Raw genomic sequence first — 23,161 nt, 5'->3', positions numbered from 1 at the left:
TAAAACACAGAAAAAAGTATGTTACAATTGAGCTGTTAAAGACTCTTAGCAAAGGTAACCAAAATCTGTATATGCTCTGTGTGGGTCAGGATTGGATGCAGTTATGTACAGCCTTTTGAAAAATGAGTTTTATGGAAGATCTGACCAAAAATTAACTGTACAGTATTGATTTTGAAAGATGAAATACTTAGGGTAGATTTTGAGGTTAACTCTCAATGGGAAAAGGAATCAGCCTAGACTCTTACTTTTTTTTTTTTTTTTTTTTTTTTGGTTTTTCAAGACAGGGTTTCTCTGCGTAGCTTTGGAGCCTATACTGGCACTCGCTCTGGGGACCAGGATGGCCTTGAACTCACAGATCTGCCTGCCTCTGCCTCCCAAGTGCTGGGATTAAAGGCGTGCGCCACCAACGCCCAGCTAGACTCTTACTTTTAAAAGTACCATTAGATAAGTTTGTGGGGTAGAAAAGAGATGTAGCCAGGAGAGATGGCTTAGCAGGTAAGAGTGCTGGCTGCTCTTCCAGAGGACCAGATTCAAAACCCAAAGGTCAGCTCACAACCACCTAGAGCTCCAGTTGCAAGTGAATTGGACACACACTTCTGGCCTCCTGGGGCACCAGTACAGTGTTAAGTGTATAAAGCCATACATGCAGACAAAACACCCACACACATATTTTTTTTTATCAATTTAGTTTTTTTTTTAAAAAAAAAAGGTTAGAAAGGGAACTTTATAAAAAATCTTTGCTGATATAAGTAGCATCGTGTTAGATATACAAAGGCCAAAAAATATTAAACAGTTCATCTAAATTTCTAAAAAGATAGACCTAGTTATGTATGACAGTAAGGAGTTTGTGTGATTCTCTGGTGCCTCAGCCTTCATCTGTAAAGGCTGGACTTACTTTCTACCCATAAAAAGGTCTGATGGAGAAACAAATGGTATGACTGAAAATGACTCTGTGTATGTGAGGTGCCATGAGAAACCCAGGAACTTGCAAATGCCAGGCAAGCAGCCTACCACTAGTGCTGAAAGTGCTTCCATTAAGTATGGCCAACTAAAACACTACATTTGTTAAGTAGGCAATTATAGTTATAAAGGAAATGGGGGTGTGCAGGTAGTTACCAAATACTAGTATAATGGGACAAAACCAGAGTAGCATTTCTTCATGTAGTAATTAAGAAAACACCAGACTTCTATTTCTTACCTAAAACGACACCCTATACTGGCTTTAGAGTGTTGTAAAATATCACCAGAGACCAAACCACAAGATAAATTTCACTTCTATATTTCAGAAAACCTACTTGAATACACTTTGAAACAAGAGTACAACAAAATAGAATATACTTCAAATGTTGAATATACAAACTATTATAGTTCAAATCTGAACACTGGTACTTTCCCTCTTAAATGTCAACTAAAAAAGAAAAAGAGAAAAAAGGAGGAAAGAAGGAGAAAGAAGAAAAAAGAATGAGAAAGAAAACAAACACCAGGTATTAGAGCTACCTGACGAGTTCATGCTGAGTCTGAATTTCAAAATGACAGGAGAACTGATACTCATGTGTCTGCAAGACGCCAGGGCTGACTTGAGCGACGCAGGTATGTTACAGTAAAGGGCCAGAGCCAACAGTTAATTTCTTCACAATTAAGAAACCAACAGACTTAAACTACCATATAAAATGTTACATGTAAATTCTATAACAATACTGTGCTAGGTACAAGATTTTTAAAATTTTTTCCTTTAATAAAAAAGCTTTACACAAACAAGCCATTAGCTTATTTCAAGAAAGAAAACCGAAAATTAGTCTAAGGCCTTTGTTTTAAAACAGCTTAAGCTATATGATATATATATTCAAAACAAAAATAAAACAAGAAAACACACTAGATCTTTTTGCTATCCTCTTCTGGAGCTTTTGGATCCACTCAGTTCACATTCTAGAATACCTATATTAGCAGAGTCTTCACATAGCACCAGTTAAGTGAGTACTGTGCAAACACAGTAATAATTGCTGGTATGCATATAAAATGCATCAAAAATTGCTATATGTAACAATGAGATCACCCATCCCAATCCCGCCCCACTGAAAACTATGTAACCTCTTACAGGTGTTAGTGTTCCAACTCTTAGTGTAACTTGATATTGTAGTGGGCTGCTTGGTCCCTTTCAGTCTTTTTTCTTGAGGGTTCAGTCGTTCCTAGTCTAAGAGGCAGTTTTCTGTCAGCATCTCAATGTATAGTTCACTTCCCACTGAAACATGGGATAGGTAATTATTTCCAGTAAGTCTGATTGCTTTCTTATATGCACAGCTGTTTTAAAGTCCTCTGGCTTTTCTTGATGACTTCCCTTGCAGATGTTTGTCAGCACAACACTAACAGTCTGAAGTCCATGGCAGAGCCTGTTTATTTCTCACATGTCACTAGTCCTTCGGTTTTCATAGTCACAGGAAGGGCAATAGCAGAAGGTGCACTGACAACCACTACATGGGTTACTGTCTTATTCCCGTCTGCTCCCTTTTCTTCTACCAGCTGCAAAGTTTTCACATCATGTTCCTGCTTTTTTGCCACTGCTTCTGATTTAACCTCTGGCCCTTTAATAACCGCACTGATAACTCGAGGAGGAGTCTGGCCAGAAGCCTGTTGAGCAGGCACAGATAGTCTCATTACAGGAGTACCGTGGGCTATTGAAACGGGGGTAAGTGCTCTCACAGCCAAGGGGGTTCCAACAATGTTAATGCTTCCTGATCCAGTCAGATTGGACTTTGTCTGCAGCTGACACTGTGCAAGCTGTGTAGCAGGGATGGTGATAATTTTGGCAGGCTGCATGGTGATTTTGTCTCCATTTTCAGCAGAGGCTGGCACCACAGTCGGGATCGTCTGAATGACGACTTTTGGAGAGGTGGCTGTAGTTGGACTGGTGCTGGTTATTAATGGTGCACCTGCATTGACTGACTGAACTGCCACAGTTGAAATCTTCTGACCCAGTGATGTCATTACCACAGGAACTTGCATTGCCACACGAACTGTCCTGGTAGATAAAAAACAAAGAAGTTGGTTATATTCAATACTAAATAAGAAAATGAGTTTCATGTTAAAAAGTAAATACAAATACAAATGTATAAAACCAGTGCCACCAACTTTGACAGTTGTAGTGAAGCTGAGAAGAAAAATCTCCTGCTCCCTACTGGGGTTTGGACCTGGTGTCTCTTGCATGCTTATCAAGTGCCCTACCACTGAGCTGCATCCCCAACTTTTTGAAGCAGGGTCTTGTTAACTCACTGCTAGCTTAGAACTCACTCTGTAGCACAGGCAGGCCTTGAACTTGCAATTCTCCTGTCTCAGCCTCCACAGTACTTAGGACTACAGATGTGTTCTACTATGTATAGATAAAAGTATATTTCAAAAAAACTCTAGCACTTTAAAAAAATTTTCAATTTTTATGTGCACTGGTATTTTGCCTAGATCTGTATCTGTGTGAGGGTGTTGGATCCTCTGGAAGTGGAGTTACAGTCTTGAGCTGCCATGTGGGTTCTGGGAACTGAACCCAGGTCCTCTGGAAGAGCAGCCAATGCTCTTAACTGCTGAGCCATCATTCCAGCCCCAAAATGAATTTTTGAAAGTCATCATACAATGTTGGCTAATATTGACTGAACAAGGACAGTTCATTTGTTCCAAGGAGCATTTAAAAACAAAACACTGTGTGACAGTTAACCACCTCCCTCACCTTGGAGCTGCTGCTGCTGGCACAGATGCTGTGGTGGTAGGAGACCTGGATGAAGCATCATGAGCAGGGGAAGTGATATTCACAACTCTAGCCACACCCTTCTCTGCTCTGGAGCAGTTTACAGATGAGTTTTTTCCACCACGAACAGAAGTCGCTGCTTTGAGGAGGCTTTCTGCAGACAATGACACTCGTTCTAATGACTTTTCATCAGCGGCTGCTGCCAAGTCTTCACTGCAGGTTTCACTTTTGTCATCATCAATGACCACTATGTTTTTGGGCATATCCTTGAACTGATATACAAGCCTCTGTCCTTCAACCTTTGCAAGAATCCCCCTTTGGTAGTAGTATCTGTGAAGGGAAAAATGACTTAGTCAATTTTCTAGCGACTTCCAGATTAAAAAAACACAAAGCAAACACTGACAGACATTTACTTATTCCTGTAGATGAGTGGCCCTTCTGCTTGGACAACTCGGAAGATTATAAATTTGGTGAGGAAGTGAGGTTGGTGTGTCGTGCCACGGGCCAGTGGTGGTTAATGCTGACTGTCAATTTGACAAGATCTAGAAGCGTGTAGGAGCTAACTTGCTGGGTTTATCTAGATTAGATTAGCTAAAGTGGGAAGACCCAACATCACTGTGGGGCGGCACCATCACAGGACGCAGTAAGTAGCAGCATTCATCTGTGGCCTGGCTGCGGATGTGATGTGATGCCTACCGCTATGAATTCTCCACCCTTCCTAGAGTACTGTGTCACACCAATGAGAAGGAGCTAATGCAGCTCTGTAACCCTGACGTGTACAAAGAAGTTGCGGCACTGAGGACTGAACCTAGAGACTCACTACTAAGAGGAAAGGCTCTATTACCCAGCTTTTCACCCAGCTTTATCTCCAGCACCCCACCACCTCTATATAGACCAGGCTAGTTTCCAATACTAGACTGATCCTTTTTATCCCCACCTCCCAAGTAATAAGATCACAGTATGTCTGCCATGTACATCTTGTTCTCTCTTTTTTTTTGAAAAAAAAAAAAAAAAAAAAAAGATTGTATCTATTATGTATACAGTCTTCTGCCTGAATGCCAGCAGAGAGCACCAGATCTTATTCAAGGTGGTTGTGAGCCACCATGTGGTTGCCAGGAATTGAACTCAGGACCTCTGGAAGAACACTCAGTGCTCTTAACTGCTGAGCCATCTCTCCAGCACCCACCTTGTTCTCTCTTTAGAAAAGCTTAGCCTAAACCCAGGACACTTTATTGACACCACAAAGAACTCTGTTACACAACAAATAATCTGTCTTTATTTGGAAAGCCACCTCACCCATGTTTAGCAGAGATGCAATCTGTGGAATATGTGAACAGTGTTACATAAAACACAATGTAGGAGTGGCTTATGCCTGAAATCCCAGTATTGGGAAACTAAGGTAGGAAAATTGATGCAAGTTCAAAGCCAGCTTGATTATATAAGCTCCAGGCCAGCCCGGGCTACATACCAAGACCTTTCTCAAATAAGTACTATAATGTATACATTGGAGAGTTAATGGATTTTTCATACTGACCAAACACAACAAAAATTTTTCATTATCAAGACAGTCATTTACAACATTTGCAGTAACTAAAAGCAAATTAATGTTGGAAAATGCATTTCATTTAGGGTTTCTTATAGGATCTCACTCTAGCCCAGGATGGCTTCAAACTTCCTCTGTAAAGGCAGATGACTTTGAACTCTTATTTTCCTGTCTTCGGTTGCCAAGCAGTAGTACTGCAAAGCATATACCAGTACATCCAGTCTGGGTTTAATGTTTTAAAAGGCTTACAATGTAACAATTTCTATTACAGAACTGTCCTAAATGCAATAAATATGGATCTTCTAATATTGAAATTTTATGCACGTAAACCAAACTTCTCTTTCCCTGTCTATTTCCAAATCTAAGAAATTCTTATAGATTGTTCACCCAACTTTAACAACTAGCAGACAGTCTAAAGAGACATGTAAGTTCTATTTAAAAACTAGTCCATGTTCGTTCTTACCTCAAAGCTCGCCCCATAGTTTCATAGTTCATATCTGGTTTGTTCTTATGCTTTCCCCAAAGCTTTGAGACAGCCTTTGAGTCCACAAGTTTGAATATGCCCTTTTCTCTCTGAGTCCATTTAATATACCTGGGACACGTATTTTTATCTTGAAGTAGATCTAAGAGAAACTCCCACAGATAGGTTGTGTTTCCTTTTAAAACAAAGCAAAAACAATGGTAGGCATTAATTTAATATCCATTAATATGATTACTTGCAAGTAAAATATCCTTCTTTGCTGCTTCTTTTTGAGACAAGGTCTCATTATGCAGCCCTGCTGTACCTCAAACTTGTATGTAGACCAAGCTACTCTTAAATTCAAGGCCACTGCCTCCCAAATGCTAGGATTAAAGACCTGCACCATGCCTAGACTACATGCCTGTTCTTACAAATCTATGCTTTTCTACAAGGAAGCCGATAGAGGCCCTAGATTCTATACTGTCATGTGTCCTGTATACAAGGCTTCAGGTTCAGTAAAGGCAACAGCATAATATTTAGTGTAATACATTGCTCACCTGGATTACACAGAATCAACTTTCTTAACTTATAGGCATTTAAACTCTGAATATAATAATCTGGATATATAATCTGGATATGTTTGATATTCTCCCCCAAGTCCCTTAAAACTCATCAGAAGTCACTAGCCTCTTCTTTAAAGTGGCTCTACATGAGGATAAGTGCTATTAAACAAATGTCCCCTAAACAGTGGTCCCCAAAAACAATATGGTTTGCACTGTCCTACTATAGACTATCCCATCTCTTCAAGACATAGTTTTTTTTTTTTTAAAGATTTTATTTATTTATTATGTATACAACATTCTGCTTCCATGTATATCTGCACACCAGAAGAAGGCACCAGATCTCTCTACAGATGGTTGTGAGCCACCATGTGGTTGCTGGGAATTGAACTCAGGACCTCTGGAAGAGCAGTCGGTGCTCTTAACCTCTGAGCCATCTCTCCAGCCCCAAAACATAGGTTTTGTTTTTATTTTGTTTTGTTTTTTCCTGAGACAGGGTTTTTCTTTGAAGCCAGTCCTGGAACTCACTCTGTAGACTAGGCTTTGCCTCGAACTCAGAGATTCACCTGTCTCTGCTTCCCTCAGGCTGGAATTAAAGGCGTCTGCCATTACCGCCCAGGGAGACACTGGTATTTTGATCAAAGTTTCCCATAATGTTGGCCCACCCTTGATTAAGAAATACTGAAATGGTACTCCCATATGCCTGTCTACTAGAAATAACCCTTCTTACAATTGCAAAAATGTCACACACACAAAAGTATCTTACTTGCAAAACAACCCTCCACAAATTACCTTTTCCTTCTCTGGCTTTCTTCTTGATTCCTAACTCAGGAGACCCATTGGAAACTGGTGACTGCTGGGTCTTTGGTTTTCGGCCAACTGAAAAAAATAAGACAACGAAATCATTAACTGAAAACAGATATAAATACCAGACTCTCTAAAACACTTCTGAAATTTTAAATAAAACGGTTGGTAGAAGCTTGACTTTACAAAGTCAGTAATTTCTCTAACTTCCACTATATAGTCAGATAAGCCTCAATCTGCTACATTTTCTGACTGCTGTCCTAGAGCTCACAATGTAGACCAGGCTGGCCTCTAGCTCAGATACTACTGCCTTTGCATCCAAGTCCAGGGACCAAAAAGGTGTACCACTACACTCAGCTGTTAGACAAGTTTTTTAGTATGGTATTTTTATTAATTCTTGAAGAACTTTATACATTCATAGAAAGTATAATTTGCTCATACTCTCCCTCGATTCACCTATGTACAGCAGAGGATCTGATCACGTGAAGCTCTGTGAGCTCAAATGAACAAAACGTGAAACATCACTTCCATTGTGAGCCAGGAAGTTGACCAGAATTTTAAGCTAAAGTGTTAACTTGTCAACCAAAAATGCTGAAAATAAAACACACTCCTACAAATGACTATGCATGTCCTGAGTATTGAGATTACAAGTATGTCATCTTACACTGTCTACTGCATTTTGTTTTCTTCAATGTTGATTCCCTAAGAAAAAACATGGTGTTTGTTTTCCTAAGTCTAGTTGTTTTGCTTGGTTCCACCCATTTTCCTGCAAACCTGACTCCTTTTTCAGAGCTAAATTGAAATGTGCACACACACATACACTGTGGTAGCTTGAATGTTTAATTGGCCCTCCATATGTATGGAGTGTCATTATCAGGAGGTGTGGCCTTGTTGGAGGAAGGGTGTCACCTTGGGGGCAGGCTTTGAGATTTCCTATGTTCAAGATACCACCCATTGTCTGAGACTACTTCCTGTTGCTTTCTAATCAAGATGAAGACAGCACCATGTCTGTCTGCATGTTGCCATGAACCCTGCCAAGATAATGGACTGAACCACAGAACTGTAAGCAGCCACATCAATTCAATGTTTTTCTTTGTTGCCGTTAGCCAGGCAGTGGTGGCACACAGCTTTAATCCCAGCACCCAGGAAGCAGAGGCAGGTGAGTTCAAGGCCAGCCTGGTCTACAAGAACTAGTTCCAGGACAGCTAAGGCTACCCAGAGAAACCCTCTCTTGGAAAAAAAAAGAAAAGAAAGAGCTGCCATGGCCACAGTGTCTCTTCACTGTTGTTGAATAGACGATTTGTTTAACTATGTAAATATGTGTTGCATTTGTTCATGTGCATTTGCTTAACTATGTAAAGATGTGTTGCTGTTTCACCTTGCCTGCCTAAGGCACCTGATGGTTCTAATAAAATGCTGAATGGCCAATAGCTAGGTAGAGGAAGGGGAGGCATGGCTGCTGAGCAGAAAGAAAAGGGGAGACAGCCAGACACAGAGTATGCAGGAAAGCAGGACAGGACAGACAGTATAAGGATAAGGTAAACGAGATTCCGGGCAGCACATAGCTTAGTATAAATGGGTTAAGTTAAAAAAAATGACAGAACTAACATTCATTATATATTATATGCTGACTTAACATTCCTCCATGTATATATGACTGGTATAGTGGATCATATCATAAATTCTATTTACAACTTTGAGGAGTCTGTAATTTACATTACTACCAAAGGTGTGCAAGTGTTTAATTCCCCTACCCACCATGGCCCATTCAGATGGTGTTTTTGTTGTTTTTAATTGCATTTATTTGTGTGTGTGCCTCCAACAAAGTGTTATATATGCACGTGGACATCAGAACAATTTGTGGGAGTCAATCTTTTCCCTCTACCCTGAGGACCCCACGGACAGAACTCAGGTTATGAGGCTTGCTGGTAAGCCCCTTTACATGCTGAGGCATCACACCAATCCTTGTCTTTTTCTTTTCTTTCTTTTTTTTTTTTTTTTCCCCTGTTTTGGTTTTTCAACACACGGTTTCCCTGTGTAGCCCTGGCTGTCCTACAACTCACTATGTAGACCAGGTTGGCCTCAAACTCAGAGACCCACCTGCCTCTGCCTCTCATTAAAGGCATGCGGCACCACTGCCCTACTTGGTTTTTTGTTTTGTTTTGGAGACGGGTCTCTCTCTGTAGCTCTGGTTGTCCTGGAACTCACACTATAGATCAGGCTGGCCACCACCACCTGGTGGTGGGTTTCATTGTTTAAAAATAGACCTCAGGCTGGCCTGGCAACTCAACTTCCAGCAGTCCTATCTTAGCCTCCTATGTGCTAGGATCACAGGCATGGACACCACGCCCACTCTGTTGTCTTGATGAAGATTAGACTTCATTCATTTTTTTTAAGATTTTATTTATTTATTATGTATACAATATTCTGCTTCCATGTATATCTGCACACCAGAAGAGGGCACCAGATCTCTCTACAGATGGTTGTGAGCCACATGTGGTTGCTGGGAATTGAATTTAGGACCTCTGGAAGAGCAGTCAGTGCTCTTAACCTCTGAGCCATCTCTCCAACCCTATGACAAAGTTTTTTAGTGGGTAGTGAACAATAGAATATGCTGTAGTGGAAGGCACTGTGTTATTTCACCATAAAATGCAAACAAAGAATAAAGAAATTACAATTACACATTTCCCACCATGACAGACTCTTTTCCCTCTGAAGTTGTAAGCCAAATAAACCATTCCTTCTACAAGCTGCCCTGGTCGTGGGGATATTTAATTCCAGCACTTGAGAGGCAGAGAATGCTGGGTATCTGTGAGTTCAAGGCCAGCATGGTCTACAGAGCTAGTTCCAGGACAGCTAGGGCTGTTACATAGAGAAACCCTGTCTCCAAAAGAAAAGGAAAAAGAAAGAAAAAAATTAAAGAAAACCACCCAAATCAAATTTAACCCTTGATTTGAATAGTAAAGGAGGAATGCATTGTATTCCCATGTCCTTGTGTTGTGGCAGGTGTGCTGGCCCCCTATGCTTTACCCACTACTAGGTTTATACTGAGAATCTTAGAGGTTTGTGTTTGCTTGTTTAATGTATACAGATGTTTTGTCTGAATGTATGTCTGTGTACCACTTTGCATGTCTGCTACCCAGAAGAGGTCATCAAAACCCATGAAACTGGAGTTAAAGGCAGTTGTACATCAGATACCCTGGTAACAGATTTGTAGACAGCTATGGACTGTCATGTGAGTGCTGGGAAAATAATTCAAATATCTAGAAAGCGCCAGGTGGTAGTGGCACATGCCTTTAATCCCAGCACTCAGGAGTAAAACCAGGGCTGTTACACAGAGAAACCCTATCTCAAAAACGGGAGGAAAAAAAAAAAAAAAAAAACACTAAAAAACAAGTTTGAATATAACAAGAAAGTTCCTCCAAAGAGTTTACAATCTGGAAGAAAGATAATCTGAAGGACTTTGCACATATGTATGTATCGCTGTGATGTGTATATGTATGTATACATACACAGCAATTGGGGGAATTATATACACGTGTGTGTGTGTGTGTGTGTGTGTGTGTGTGTGTGTGTGTGTGTGTGTGTATGTATCAGCAGCAATTGGGGTATCTTAGGACAGCTGATCCCCTGCTTCAGTCTCCAATTAGTGGTGATTATAGATCAGCATCACCAGGACTGGCTACAAATGTCTTTGAACAACATTAATATTTTTTTAAGATTTTATTTATTTATTATTTATTATGGATACAATCTTCTGCCTGCATGCCAGCAGAAGGCACCAGATCTAATTCAAGGTAGTTGTGAGCCACCATGTGGTTGCTGGGAATTGAACTCAGGACCTCTGGAAGGACAGTCAGTGCTCTTAACCGCTGAGCCATCTCTCCAGCCCACAATATTAATATTAAAGTACAATCTTAGCAACTCAATTTGTTCTGTTTCTGAGTCTAGTTAAGATAACATTAATCTGCAAGGAGTGGTGGCACACACAACTTCAGCCCCAATACTCAGGATGCAGAGACAGGCAGATCTCTGTGAATTCAAGATCAGCCTGGTCTACAGAGTGAGTTCCATGATAGCCAGGGCTAAACAGTGAAACCCTGTCTTGAAAACAAAACAAAACAAAAAAAGATTTCTCATATCTGATAAGTATACTCAACCTTTTTTCTTTTTCGTTGGTTCGTGGCTATCTGGTGAAGTGGGAATAGGCGAGGCATCCATTGGCTCAGACTCTTCCGTTGACACCTCCACTACAGTCTCTGTAATGACATCTGGCCTCATCGCAGCATGGATAAACTCTGGAGTTGATATACAAGGAGGGACAAACACTTCCACTATAAAAAAAAGTTGAAAAATTAAAATTTCCCACCCCTATTACACTTTCCTATGTGGACAGTTCAATATTTCGAAGAGGCAAGGTTTACTGAAGAATTATTCAAAGGAAGGTGAGAACTTCTGCCCGAAGAAATCCACTTACTGAATATCCAAAACTATCTAAAATACACAAGTGAAAGACAATCATTTTGGCAGTAATGAAGTCAACCTCTTTTTCATACCTTTAGGCACTTTTTAAAGATTTATTTTTATTTTATGTGTATGTATGTTTTGCTGGCATGTTTGTGCACTTGAGTGTCTATTGCCTCCAAAAGCCAGAAGAGGGCATCATATCCTCTAGATTTGGAGTTACCCTGTGAGTGTGAAAACCAAACCCAGGTCTTCTGCAAGAGTACACAGTGCTCTTAACCCCTGGGTCATCTCTCCAATTCCATTTCAACTTTTAATTTTATATTATTTTAATAGAGAAAATCTAACAAAATGGTCCTTTAATAATTACTTTCATTGCACATATCTATTACTATTCATTAACTGGGAAATACAAGGACAAGATAGAAAATTTTAAAAATTATAAATGCTAGGCAGTGGTGGTACACACCTTTAATCCCAGCACTCAGGAGGCAGAGGCAGGTGTGTCTCTCTGAATTCTAGGCCAGCCCAGTCTACAGAGTGAGTTCCAGGACAGCCAGGACTATTTCACAGAGAAACCCTGTCTCAAAAGACCAGACAGGTAGGTAGATAGTCACTAAAATAGTACATACAGATTGCTATCTGGTATTCTATTACATACAATAATGTTGCTTCAACTTCCAGGATACCACATTTCTATTTCAAATTTGAAGATCCAGATACTGTATGCTTACATGCATTAATATGCTACCAACAAAGCCACTGTTTACTTCTCATATCCATGAAGAATGCAGTGAATTTCTTAATCCAATTTTTAATGATTTTGGCTGGCTTCAGGAATGAAAAAATGTTTAAGAGCACTGGCTGCCCTTTCAGGACTGGAATATAATTCCCAGCATCCAATGGCCGCTCACAACCCTCTGTAACCCGCTCTGGCACCCATGGGCATCAGGCATGCACACGGTGCAGACATGAATGCAGGCAAACACCCATACACATAAAATACCCTTTTAAAGATAGCTGCTGTTAGCAACTAACTGTAAATTCCTGCACAACGAATTAATAAAATTAGAACAGAATCAAATTAGTATAACACCACTATTAAAATCAACCTAAAAGGAAAAAAGGAACCTTATTTCACAATCTAAAAGGAATATGAAGCAAATTCCTTTCCCTCTCTACCATTGCCAGGTCCATGTTGTTACTGGCTGTTGATCAATGAATGGGTAAAAGACTGAAAGAGCTATAGGAAGCAAATGGTCCAACTTGTGCAACTCTTAAAGATTACAACTACTACCTTACAATTTATCCAGAACCAAGCAAATAAACATGATAACATACACAACTGTCTAATAGAAAATTGTGGGCATTTCTGCATTATTTATTAGGACATTAAGTACAGTATTTAAGATTTTAGAACCTTTAACATCAGTTACTGATATCAGGTGTTTATGTATAGATCTTTAAGAACTCCAGGAATACCTCCTTTGCAGTAAAGTCTTCATTCTAATAGGAAATAATGTGACATTTAATTTAAAAATGTACAGATCACATACCAGGACTTCTTGACTCCCTCAAGCAGGTAGGAGATTCCATATGAAGCAGGGCTTCAGCAGCTTCAATTGTCTTATCCGTACAGTGTGCATTACTGCTATGAACTGATGCTTCCACTGTGGAAAAAAAGAAAGTTCTTTATTAAAAATGAAAACACTAACAACTTATTACTGAATTATAAACAATTCTATATAAACCAATGACTACCCATTCATTAACTACTTACTAAAGTAATAAATAATAAAGCTAATGTCTACACACTGTAAAGTGAATGTTTATTTTAAAAACAACCAATGAAGATGGGCGTTGGTAGCACACATCTTTAATCCCAGCACTCAGGAAGCAGAGGCAGGGGGATCTCTGTGAGTTCGAGGCCAGCCTGGTCTACAGAGAGAGTGCCAGGACAGGTTCCGAAGGTCTGGGCAGGGAATGGATTTGAGGATATCCTGGGCTACATATAGGCAGACTCTATCTCAAAGCCAAAAACCCAACGACGCTAATTAAAAATTAGTGAGAAGTTCCTGGATCTTAACCAAAAGAAAACAAAGAACAAACCTTGAAATATAAAATTTGCATCCATTTTAGTCCAAATTGGATTGAGATAATCACCCACAGGGGTTGGGAAACAGGAAGAAAACGACCCCATAGGTCAATTATGTAATCTGATGTATTGTCACAAAACTGGGGGCAATATAATAGCCAACAGAAATCAGCTAGAAACATTTTTTCTAAGCTAGCCTAATGAATTGCTTCAATTTTTATATTGTGTCCTGTGAGTGGACACTCTCCAGGCAAGGCATTAATTTTACTGTCACAACATTTCATAACTTGTTTCACAATAACCTTGTTCTTTTCAGAATTTCAGGGGACTTCACTAGGTTTTTCTAAAAGAAATGTACATACGTGGATGGATGAACAGATGGATGATCTTACCTGAAAGCCATTCCTGATTCAACTGCTCTTCCTATCTATCTCTCTTACACATCTTTCATGCTTTTCTATCAAATGGTTTGTCAAACAGTGAAGTATTCAAGCAGAGGTTTGCACTTTCAGGTCTAACAGCTTAGGTTCTTAGACTCAGCCACTAAGACAATCCACTTAAGTCTCTGATGCCTCAGTTTCCATTTTATAGAGCAGGACGATTTCTACAAATAGTTGTGGAAAACACATACAGTGTCTGGCATGAAATGGGAGTTCAGTATGATGACTTCTCATTCCTGTAAAATCATAAGCTTTGCATTCAAAACAGGTTTTGTTTAGTTTTGAGATGTTGAGGATCAAGCCCAGCACCTCCCACATTGCTAGGCAAGTGCTCCACCTCTAAGCAGTGTATGTAGCCCTAGATTTTTCAAAGAATACATGCATTTCTTTTATGTAGCAAATTAAAGACAATCCCATGATCTTATAAAAGAATTGCCAAAGAACTCATTATCTTAGTCATACATTTATTTCACACTGACTTATTTGTATACTGAACAATTTATGTGATTAGAGGTTCTGAAACATAAATAACAGATTTTAATTTGACTGTTTTTCTGAAGATGTTCTCCTTAAGGAGCTTTGTGAATGTTCACACAGATTCAAAAGGCCACGCCAAATTCACAAGTACAGACATGATCTTCTAAAGCCTGTCTCAAGAAACTTTAATTGTAAAAGAATCAGTTAGAACCTTCAAATTCGCCAAATGCTAAAACCGCAGCCTTCTAAAACAAAGTCATTTGGGGAGCATTTGTTTTAAAACTTCAAGCCTGTTTTAGCACCTGTTACACACCGTCCACACTCTCAAGGCAAGGTACTCTGGTCTCTCCAGCTGCTCTTTCCATTTATGGAAATCTGCTCTAAGCTAATGGACCCGGAGAGGCAGCCAAACCTCTAAGTAATTCTATCTTTAGGTGACCCTGCTTACTCTTATCTGCAGCTCCAGTGAGGCAAAGGATTCACCCAGCGTCTAGTTCAGCTTTAAAAACTTAGTAGTAAGTATAGAGGACACCGCCCATTCTTGAGTATGGTCTTCACAGAGCCCTATAAGACTCACACACAATAACAACTCTCAGAAAGCAAATCCTCAGGTTTTAAACATCAAACCAAGAGCCATGTCTTTATAGCGTTGTAATTTAGCTGTTGTCTTAGGTGCTATTAATAAACTATCCTGGGTAAGCGAATTCCTTATGTAACATTATGAAGATATACTCTAAAAACGGTACAGTACTACAGTTATAGTTTCAAGTATTTAACAACCATAGGGCAATAAAATTACATATTTTAAAATATTTAAGTTATAAACAATAACAACCACAAAAATACTTGCCTAACAGTTATATATTGTGTTCCCTAAATTCTTAAATAGCATAAGGTGCATTTTCAAAACCATTATTTCAAATTAGTACAAATTAATCCTGATTCTGTTCTGGTCTGGTTTGTTCTAGAGGTGGAGTCTCATGTAGCTTAGGCTGGCCTGGAACTCTAGACATGGCAGTAATCTTGAACGCCCAATCCTCCTGCCTGTGCTCCCTAAGCGCTGAGATTACAGTGTTCTACCACATTCCAATTAGTCTTTTAAAGTGCATTTTCTTGCTTCTACTTCTGACCTCAAGTTTCTCTTCTCCCCCCAAAATCAACAAATTATAACCCCAAAATAATTTACTAGTACTTTAAATATCCATAATTTTAAGTTGCCAAATAGAAAACCCAACGTTTTAAGTACAGTCAGGCTGTGTCAGTCGAATGTTTCTCATGTGCCCAGTGCTGTGCTTCAGAACCAAGTTTTGTGCTGAACAGGGCTTCTGCCTCCTGCAACTTCACATTCAGAGTGCCATCAAAACCCAATTGTAAATGTAAAACAATCACATTACTCTGTAATCTACCAGCTTGCTAAAGAGAGCAGTGCTTTTTACTTTAGGAGCTTAGTTTGTCTGCAACTCAATGCTAAACATAAATAAAAATCTAAAAGCCTAGCGTCCAATGAGAAGTTCCAGAATATTTTACTCAATTTATAAAGTATCTATACTTTATAAGGAGTATCTATACTTTGTTGACCTAAGTCAACAGGTGATTTTTCTAAAACAATCTTTGATAGCAGAAATTTACAGATTGTTGTGAGCCACCATGTAGTTGCTTGGAATTGAACTCAGGACCTCTGAAAGAGCAGGCAGTGTTCTTAACCGCTGAGCCATCTCTAGCCCATAGCAGAAATTTCATACCTCTCCATTTCTGTAATTTTGAAAATTTCAATGATGTTTTATTCAGTTTTATTATAATTATTTATAAATAATTCTTAAATTATTTATAATTTAAGAAATTAAAACTGCATATTTCTAAAGATATAAATATCAATTTAACAGGGCCTTGCAACCTAAAAGCAACATCTGCAAATAAAATTCCTTCTTACTACTTTCCAGACAAGAATGAAATTTATGGTAGAAAATCCGCAACTCAGTTTAAAAACAGAAACAAACTAGTAAGTAACTGGACAGGTCTCATTTTTCTATCAGTTGAACTCCTAGCCAAGCCTCTGTGAAGTAATGTCTCAAATACATTTCAAAGTGATTGAATTCTTATCAAAACACCATCAATAAATGTGGTTTGTGCTGCCATTTACTGTGGGTAAATATGCCGGCTCCATCTCCATCTCTAATCAGCTGGTGTTTGTAGTACACTGCTCCAGACTCTTAACAGCTGTTACAAAATACCAAACTTGGTAATTAAGTCTGACAAGAGGCATACCTCCCAGCTTTGCATAAGAGAACGCTGGCAATGGATCTAGTTCATAACAATGTTCTCAAGTCAGAAATAAACTTTACAAGCAATAGAGTTTGAGAGCAATGGAAAAATGAGAAATACTTCAGTAGGTGTTAGTGGTTTTCTCCTAAACACAGCGCCATAAACTAGTATTTCCAAGGTCACTACTCAAGTTCTGCACTGACCGACCACATTCTCTAATGTCCCAGAGCTCTAGTGGGGACAGAGCAGACCACTGCAATGAAGAAGAGGGTCTATTATCGTTCACCATTAACATCTGTCTCCCTTGACCTTCAATCAATATAGCTCTGTAAGTACAAAAAGACAATTAAAATTACTTTCTAAGCCAAAGTTATCCAATTAAATTAAGGCCATAATTTGAAATTTTCTCATACCCACATTTTAAAAAGCACAAAATTGGTATTAATACCTTTTGGGGAGGGCATATCCACTAAGCTACAATCTGAAATTAATACCTTTTGTTTAACCTAATATTGTCATGTCAGCATGTAATTGTAATAAATATAAAGAACTTTTAAAATTCAACTTTCCAGCCAGATCTCAAGTACTCTATACCTACAGGTGGCTAGTGGCTATTACACCAAATGACAACCTAAAGCCATTCTTAAACTTAACTTTGGTCAGAAGACACTTCTGCATTCAAATTACTGAGAATCTCAAAAAGACTTTTGAGAATAAACCTTATCTACAGATAGTTATTGTATTTGAAAAATAAAATTTAGCCAGGCATAGTTACTTCACGCTTGAAACTCCAACATTTAGGAGTTTTAGTGTAGCCAGCCTTAGGCTAGCACAATAAACAAACTTTTAACCTCAAAAAGATTTATTTACCCATTTACAATATACATGGTACTTAGATATGCATAATTATGAAAAACAAAATAATCTTAAGTAGCTTTACAAGTAAGTGTATGTTATGTATAAATGATTGCATGTATTGGGTATGTATGTATATATGTAGGTATGTATATATGTAGGTATGTATGTATGTATGTATATATGTATGTATGTATGTATATATGTAGGTATGTAGGTATGTATGTATGTATGTATGTATGTATGTATTAGAGGCAGGGGTTCATGAAGAATTGAACCCAGGGCCTCATATGCTAGGCTTCTACTAATCTATATCCTTTATTTTGTTTAATTTTATTTCAGAAGGGGTGTCATTTGTTTGCCCAGGTTAGCTTTGATTTCATTCCCTAGCCTATATAAGCCATGAGCTTGGAATAACCCTGTCTCGGTCTCCAGAGTAGCTGGGGTTACAAACCTGTGCCACTAAGTCCAGCCTGCTTTATATTTTCTGGGAATCTTTTTTAAATCTTTATTTTGTTTCTGTACACTCTGGAAAGCCTCCCGGAATCTCTAGATCAGTGTGCTGCCTGTCTTTCTCTAATATTATTTGTTTCTTTCTTTCTTTTTTTTTTTTTTTTTGAGAAGAGGTTTCTCTACATAACCTGGCTGCCCTGGAACTTGCTCTGTAGACCAAGCAGGCCTTGAACTCAGAGATTCACTTGCCTCTGCATCCTGTGTACTGGGATTAAAGGCATACAACAACACCACAAGTCCCATTATCTGTTTCTAAAGAAAACTGCTTTGAATTATTGATTGACTTTATACCCTGACATTACTTGGTAACTCACTGATATATAATGTTAATAATACTAGTATTACAATGAATTCAACTGGTAATTTCTTTAACAAATCTTCAAAATGAATTTCTTTTCTATACTGGAGATCATATCTAGGGCCTTACACTAAGGCATATTCTCCACCTCCAGATATTTCTTTTAATGTGTGCATACACAAATATGTGTGGGGACACACATGCCATGGTGTGTGTGTGTACATCAGAGGACAACACTGGAGTTCTCTTCATCCACCTTCATCTCACTCCTAAAGACTGAACTCAAGTCTCCAGGCTGGCCAGACTTCAACCCCTCAGTCATCTAGCCCACAGCTAGGTCTAAGTGTCTGGACAAAAATAATAATAACAATAATAATATTAATAATAATGTCATTCTTTTACTTTTATTTCAACATATGATACCTACTTTTTCTTTCTGTTGTTTTTTTTTGGGGGGGGGAGGGGTTCAAGACAGGGTTTCTCTATATAGCCTTGGCTTCCTGGAACTTTCTCTGTAGACCAGGTTGGCCTCAAACTCACAGAGATCTGCTGGACTCTGCCTTCTGAGCGCTGGGATTAAAGTCATGTGTCATCAACAGCCAGCCCTACTTTTTCATATACCCTACATTTTATGATTTTTTTTTCAAGACTGATAACAATAAGATCCAAATCTGAACTTCTGAAATGCTTTGGAGTTTGCATATGCTGATATTCCAAAATTTAGAGAACTTGGTAAGTGAAACAATCCTGTCTCAAGTACTGTGGATATGAGATAACCAACCATTACTAGAGATTTCAATTTTAAGTACATGAGAAATGAGACTTCTGATGAGATGACTAGTGCCGATGTGGCAGCTCAGCAGGAAGACAAATTTGGTACCCAGCACCCAAATGAAGTACCCGTGTAACAAGCCACTGTAATTCCAGTGCAGAGGCAGAGACAGGAGAATCTCAGCCACTTCCTGGCCAGCCAGTCTAGCTAAATATGAAGGCTCAATGAGAAATTCTGTCTCAAATACATAAGGCAGAGCGATTGGGGAAGATGCTTACTGTCAACCTCCGGTCTCCATATGTACATACATTCACACACAGAGAGACTATTCTGTATTTCCAAAGAAAAATTTCCTCTTCATTTAAGAACTGCACTGCTGCAAGGTGGTCATGGCATTTGCCCATATTCCTAGCACTCAGGAGGCAGTCAGTCAAATATCTGAGTTCAAGGCCAGCCTCATCTACAAAGTGAGTTCCATGACAGGAAGGACTACAGAGAAACCCTGTCTGGGGAAAGACAAAAATTAAAGAGAGGAAGGGAGGGAAGGAGGGAGGGAGATGGGAGGGGAGGGAGGGAGGGCAGGCAGAGGGAGGGAGGAAGGAAGGAAGGAAGGAAGGAAGGAAGGAAGGAAGGAAGGAAGGGCAAAGAAAATGCTGAAGGAAGGAAAGAAGGGCAAAGAAAATGCTGATGACCTCCCTTCTCAAAAGAAATGGGAAATTAATGTCAGCACTTAGGAGGCAAAGGCAGGTGGATCTCTGTTGAGTTTAAGGCCAGCCTTATCTACATACTGAGTTCCAGGACAGTCTTGGATACAATAGTAAGACCTTGTCTTAAAACAATTAAAAGAAAAAGGAGGAGGGAAGAATGGAAGACAAGGAGAAGACGTAGTCAATGACTGCACACTTTGGAAAAAAGCAGAATTTTTTTGTTTTGTTTTTTGAGACAGGGTTTCCCTGTGTAGCCTGTCCTGGAACCAGCTCTTCAGACCAGGCTGATCTTGAACTCCACAGAGATCCACCTGCCTCTGCTTCCCAAGTGCTAGGACTAAAGGCATGTACCACCACTGCCCAACAAGAAAACATAATCTTTTAAAGTGAAAATCTTCTCCCAAATCAAGACAGTGCATACAGTATATGTTCACAGAAATTATTAGGAAAATAATGTCAGACATTTGTTTTTCCCTTATTAATACACACACACACACACACACACACACACACTCACACTTTCTCTCTCTCCTCTCTCTCTCTCTCTCCACTCTCTCCAGTCTTCTCTCTCTCTCTCTCTCTCTCTCTCTCTCTCTCTCTCTCATACCAGAACTGAGCCTCAAGTATTAAACTACATCAAATACTTCTTGTGAGTTTTCAAAGGCTGGCTAAAAGAAATGAACCTTTATGACATACTCACATGGTACATTTTCTAAAATCTCTTTTAAAAGCAAGTCTTACACCTTTACCCTTACATGAAATGTGTTGGACCACTCACAATTTTAGAGCTTTAAAAGTACTCAGACATCACCTAGTCAAATGCTAAAGAAGTTAGGAGGTTAGGATTAAGGTTAACCAGGACATAGCTTTATCAGTAGCCAACTGGAGAACCTCAACCCTCTGTGTCATGGTTCCTTAAGCAAGTTTGTAAATATGCAGTTCTGGCTAGCCTGTCTACCTCTGCCTCCTCAGGGCTGGATTAAGGAAAGCATCACCATGCCCCACCCAAATGCAAATTTAGTAAGAATATTAAGTCTTGACTACAAAACATTTTTAATTTTAAGATGACACTAATTTGCTAGAAGTTTATTTCGATTATTTAGTCACTAAGTTCTTTCCAAGTGTCACTCATTTTACATAACTATCAGGTAAGTACTACAATTATTATAACTACTTTTTCATTTGTACATTATATAAATTTCATCTGCGTGCCTATATCTGATGAATTCTTTCAACAAGATAAAGAGATCATTACATCCATTTACTTATAAAATGTGCAGACATTAGAGTTGGGGATGTAGCTCAGCTAGCAGAGTATATACTGAATCCACCAGCACACACCTGTAATAAAGCATCCAGGAGGAGCAGGCAAGAGATCAAGGCCAGCCTCAGCTATATGGAAAGTTGAAGGCCAGTCTGAGGCACTTGAGACTTGTCATAAAAACAAAAAAATTGAAAGCATTACTCTACCAGTGCCATTAAAAACTGTCAGCAATAGGAGCTGGAGAGATGGTTCAGAGGTGAAGAGCATTAGCTGCTCTACCAGAGGTCCTAAGTACAATTCCCAGCAACGAGATGGTGAATCACAACCATCTATAATGCATTCTGATGCCTTCTTCTGGCCTGCATTGCAGGCATACATACAGGAAGAACACTGTGTACATAATAAATAAGTAAATCTTTAAAAAAAAATCAGCAATAAAAAAATTAGAAGCATAAAATCATATTTTTTAAAAAAAATTCTTGTTTTCTTCTCCAGGTTTTAACTTTGAGTATACCAGCAAATCCTCTTAAGTTTCCTTCTAAAAGCCTGCAGAGACATTCAGGTTACATGAACATGAGAGGCGAAATAAAATAATTATGTATAAAACAGTCTTTCATAGCACACTGTGATTTAAAAACCTTTAGTTATAAGATTTTGAGAGCAGTACTCAAAAATCAAGTAGATCTGGAAAATGGCATCTAAAGTCTTAGAAAACCAGCATCAGAAGTGGTGTAGCTCTGTGGTGAGCACTTGCCCAGCGTGCCGGAGGCCCTGGCTCAGATCCCTGGCACCACAAACCAGGACACCTATAAAAAGACAAAAACATTTATTCCAAAGACTATGTAATATGCACTCCCAGCAAAATATCTACAGGCCACATTCAGTTTTACTGGTAATTCCAAAGGTTCATGGAAAGAAACCTCCCACCTGCAGAATTAAGTCCTGTGCCTCTACAGTGTTTCTCAAGGTTCTGACTGAAGAAACTGTGCTGTGGTTGCCTCAAGTATTCACATGCACTGAAAATAACATCTTTGGATTTATTAAATTTTTTGCCTTATTTACATGCACCATATGTGTGCCTGGTGTCCATGGTTTAGAAGAGGTTGTATCCCTTGGAACTGGAGTTCCAGATGATTGTGAGCATGGGTACTGAGAACCAAATCTAGATCATCTGCAAGAGCAACAAGTGGTCTTAACCAATGAGCACTTCTCCAGCCCAGAAATGTTTGTAGTATCTCTTGAACTATACACACTCCACACCCAAAACACCACTAACCCTAACCTTGAAAATGTACACTAACTTATACTGATCAATGGACTGAACAAAACAAGGATCCAAGTTCTCACTGTGTTCTCCCTCTCATTCAATAATAGTTCTTATCCAAAAGAGGTATTTAAACGCCGCTCAATAAATTGGTATTTCCATAGGGAATTTTGACATGTGCAAAATATACCACAGACTAACCACACCATTGCGTTATATAGTACATATGCTTCCATTAGTCCAGATTTTATTTGAATTTAAAGTTCTGTTAAATTTAGGGATAAACATATGTTGATCTTTCTTCTCAATCGAACTGAGTCAGCTTTGTTAGCCAAACTATCGAATTCAAGATCCCTACCTAAAAACAATAGATGGGAAAGACTGTTCAGATCTTTTACAGCAGTACTGCTTGGTGACTATTTCTCATCTTCCACATCGATGATATGAAACAGATCCAGAAAAGGACCGCGTGCGCTTATTATTTCAGTAAGCAACAATGTTCAAGCAGTGCCACATCGACCTGGGGCCCTCGCTGCACTGTCTGCTAGCAAGTAAAGCTGCTTTTTCTATGTAACTTAAGTCCGTGCCCTTCCGCTGCAGCAGTGGCGCAGCACATCCCCCACCCCCGCGGCCACTTCCGTGTTTACACTCCT

At 39.2% G+C, this 23,161-nt stretch overlaps 1 protein-coding gene across 12 annotated transcripts in view; it reads right to left on the bottom strand.

Moving 5' to 3' along the window:
- Positions 1-1,263: 1,263 nt before the first annotated feature.
- Positions 1,264-23,161, bottom strand: part of Elf2 (E74 like ETS transcription factor 2) — an 86,206-nt gene continuing 64,308 nt past the window's right edge. For 7 of the 12 annotated variants that reach the window (XM_027394930.2, XM_027394929.2, XM_027394935.2 and 4 more), the window contains 6 exons: positions 13,118-13,231; positions 11,258-11,431; positions 7,086-7,172; positions 5,737-5,929; positions 3,713-4,060; positions 1,264-3,016 (listed from right to left, as the gene is read on the bottom strand). In XM_027394930.2, coding sequence (XP_027250731.1) covers positions 2,392-3,016; positions 3,713-4,060; positions 5,737-5,929; positions 7,086-7,172; positions 11,258-11,431; positions 13,118-13,231 — 1,541 coding nt within the window. In that variant the 3' untranslated portion in view covers positions 1,264-2,391. Of the gene's footprint in view, positions 3,017-3,712; positions 4,061-5,736; positions 5,930-7,085; positions 7,173-11,257; positions 11,432-13,117; positions 13,232-14,048; positions 15,365-23,161 lie in introns of those variants that run through there. The other 5 variants (XM_027394931.2, XM_035450479.1, XM_027394934.2 and 2 more) reach the window with 3 other exon arrangements.

The sequence above is a fragment of the Cricetulus griseus genome (genome assembly GCF_003668045.3).
Source record: "Cricetulus griseus strain 17A/GY chromosome 1 unlocalized genomic scaffold, alternate assembly CriGri-PICRH-1.0 chr1_0, whole genome shotgun sequence".
NCBI classification, from domain to species: domain Eukaryota; kingdom Metazoa; phylum Chordata; class Mammalia; order Rodentia; family Cricetidae; genus Cricetulus; species Cricetulus griseus.
The sequence above is the reverse complement of the archived record's forward strand: the minus strand, read 5'-3'. Positions and strand labels throughout refer to the sequence as shown.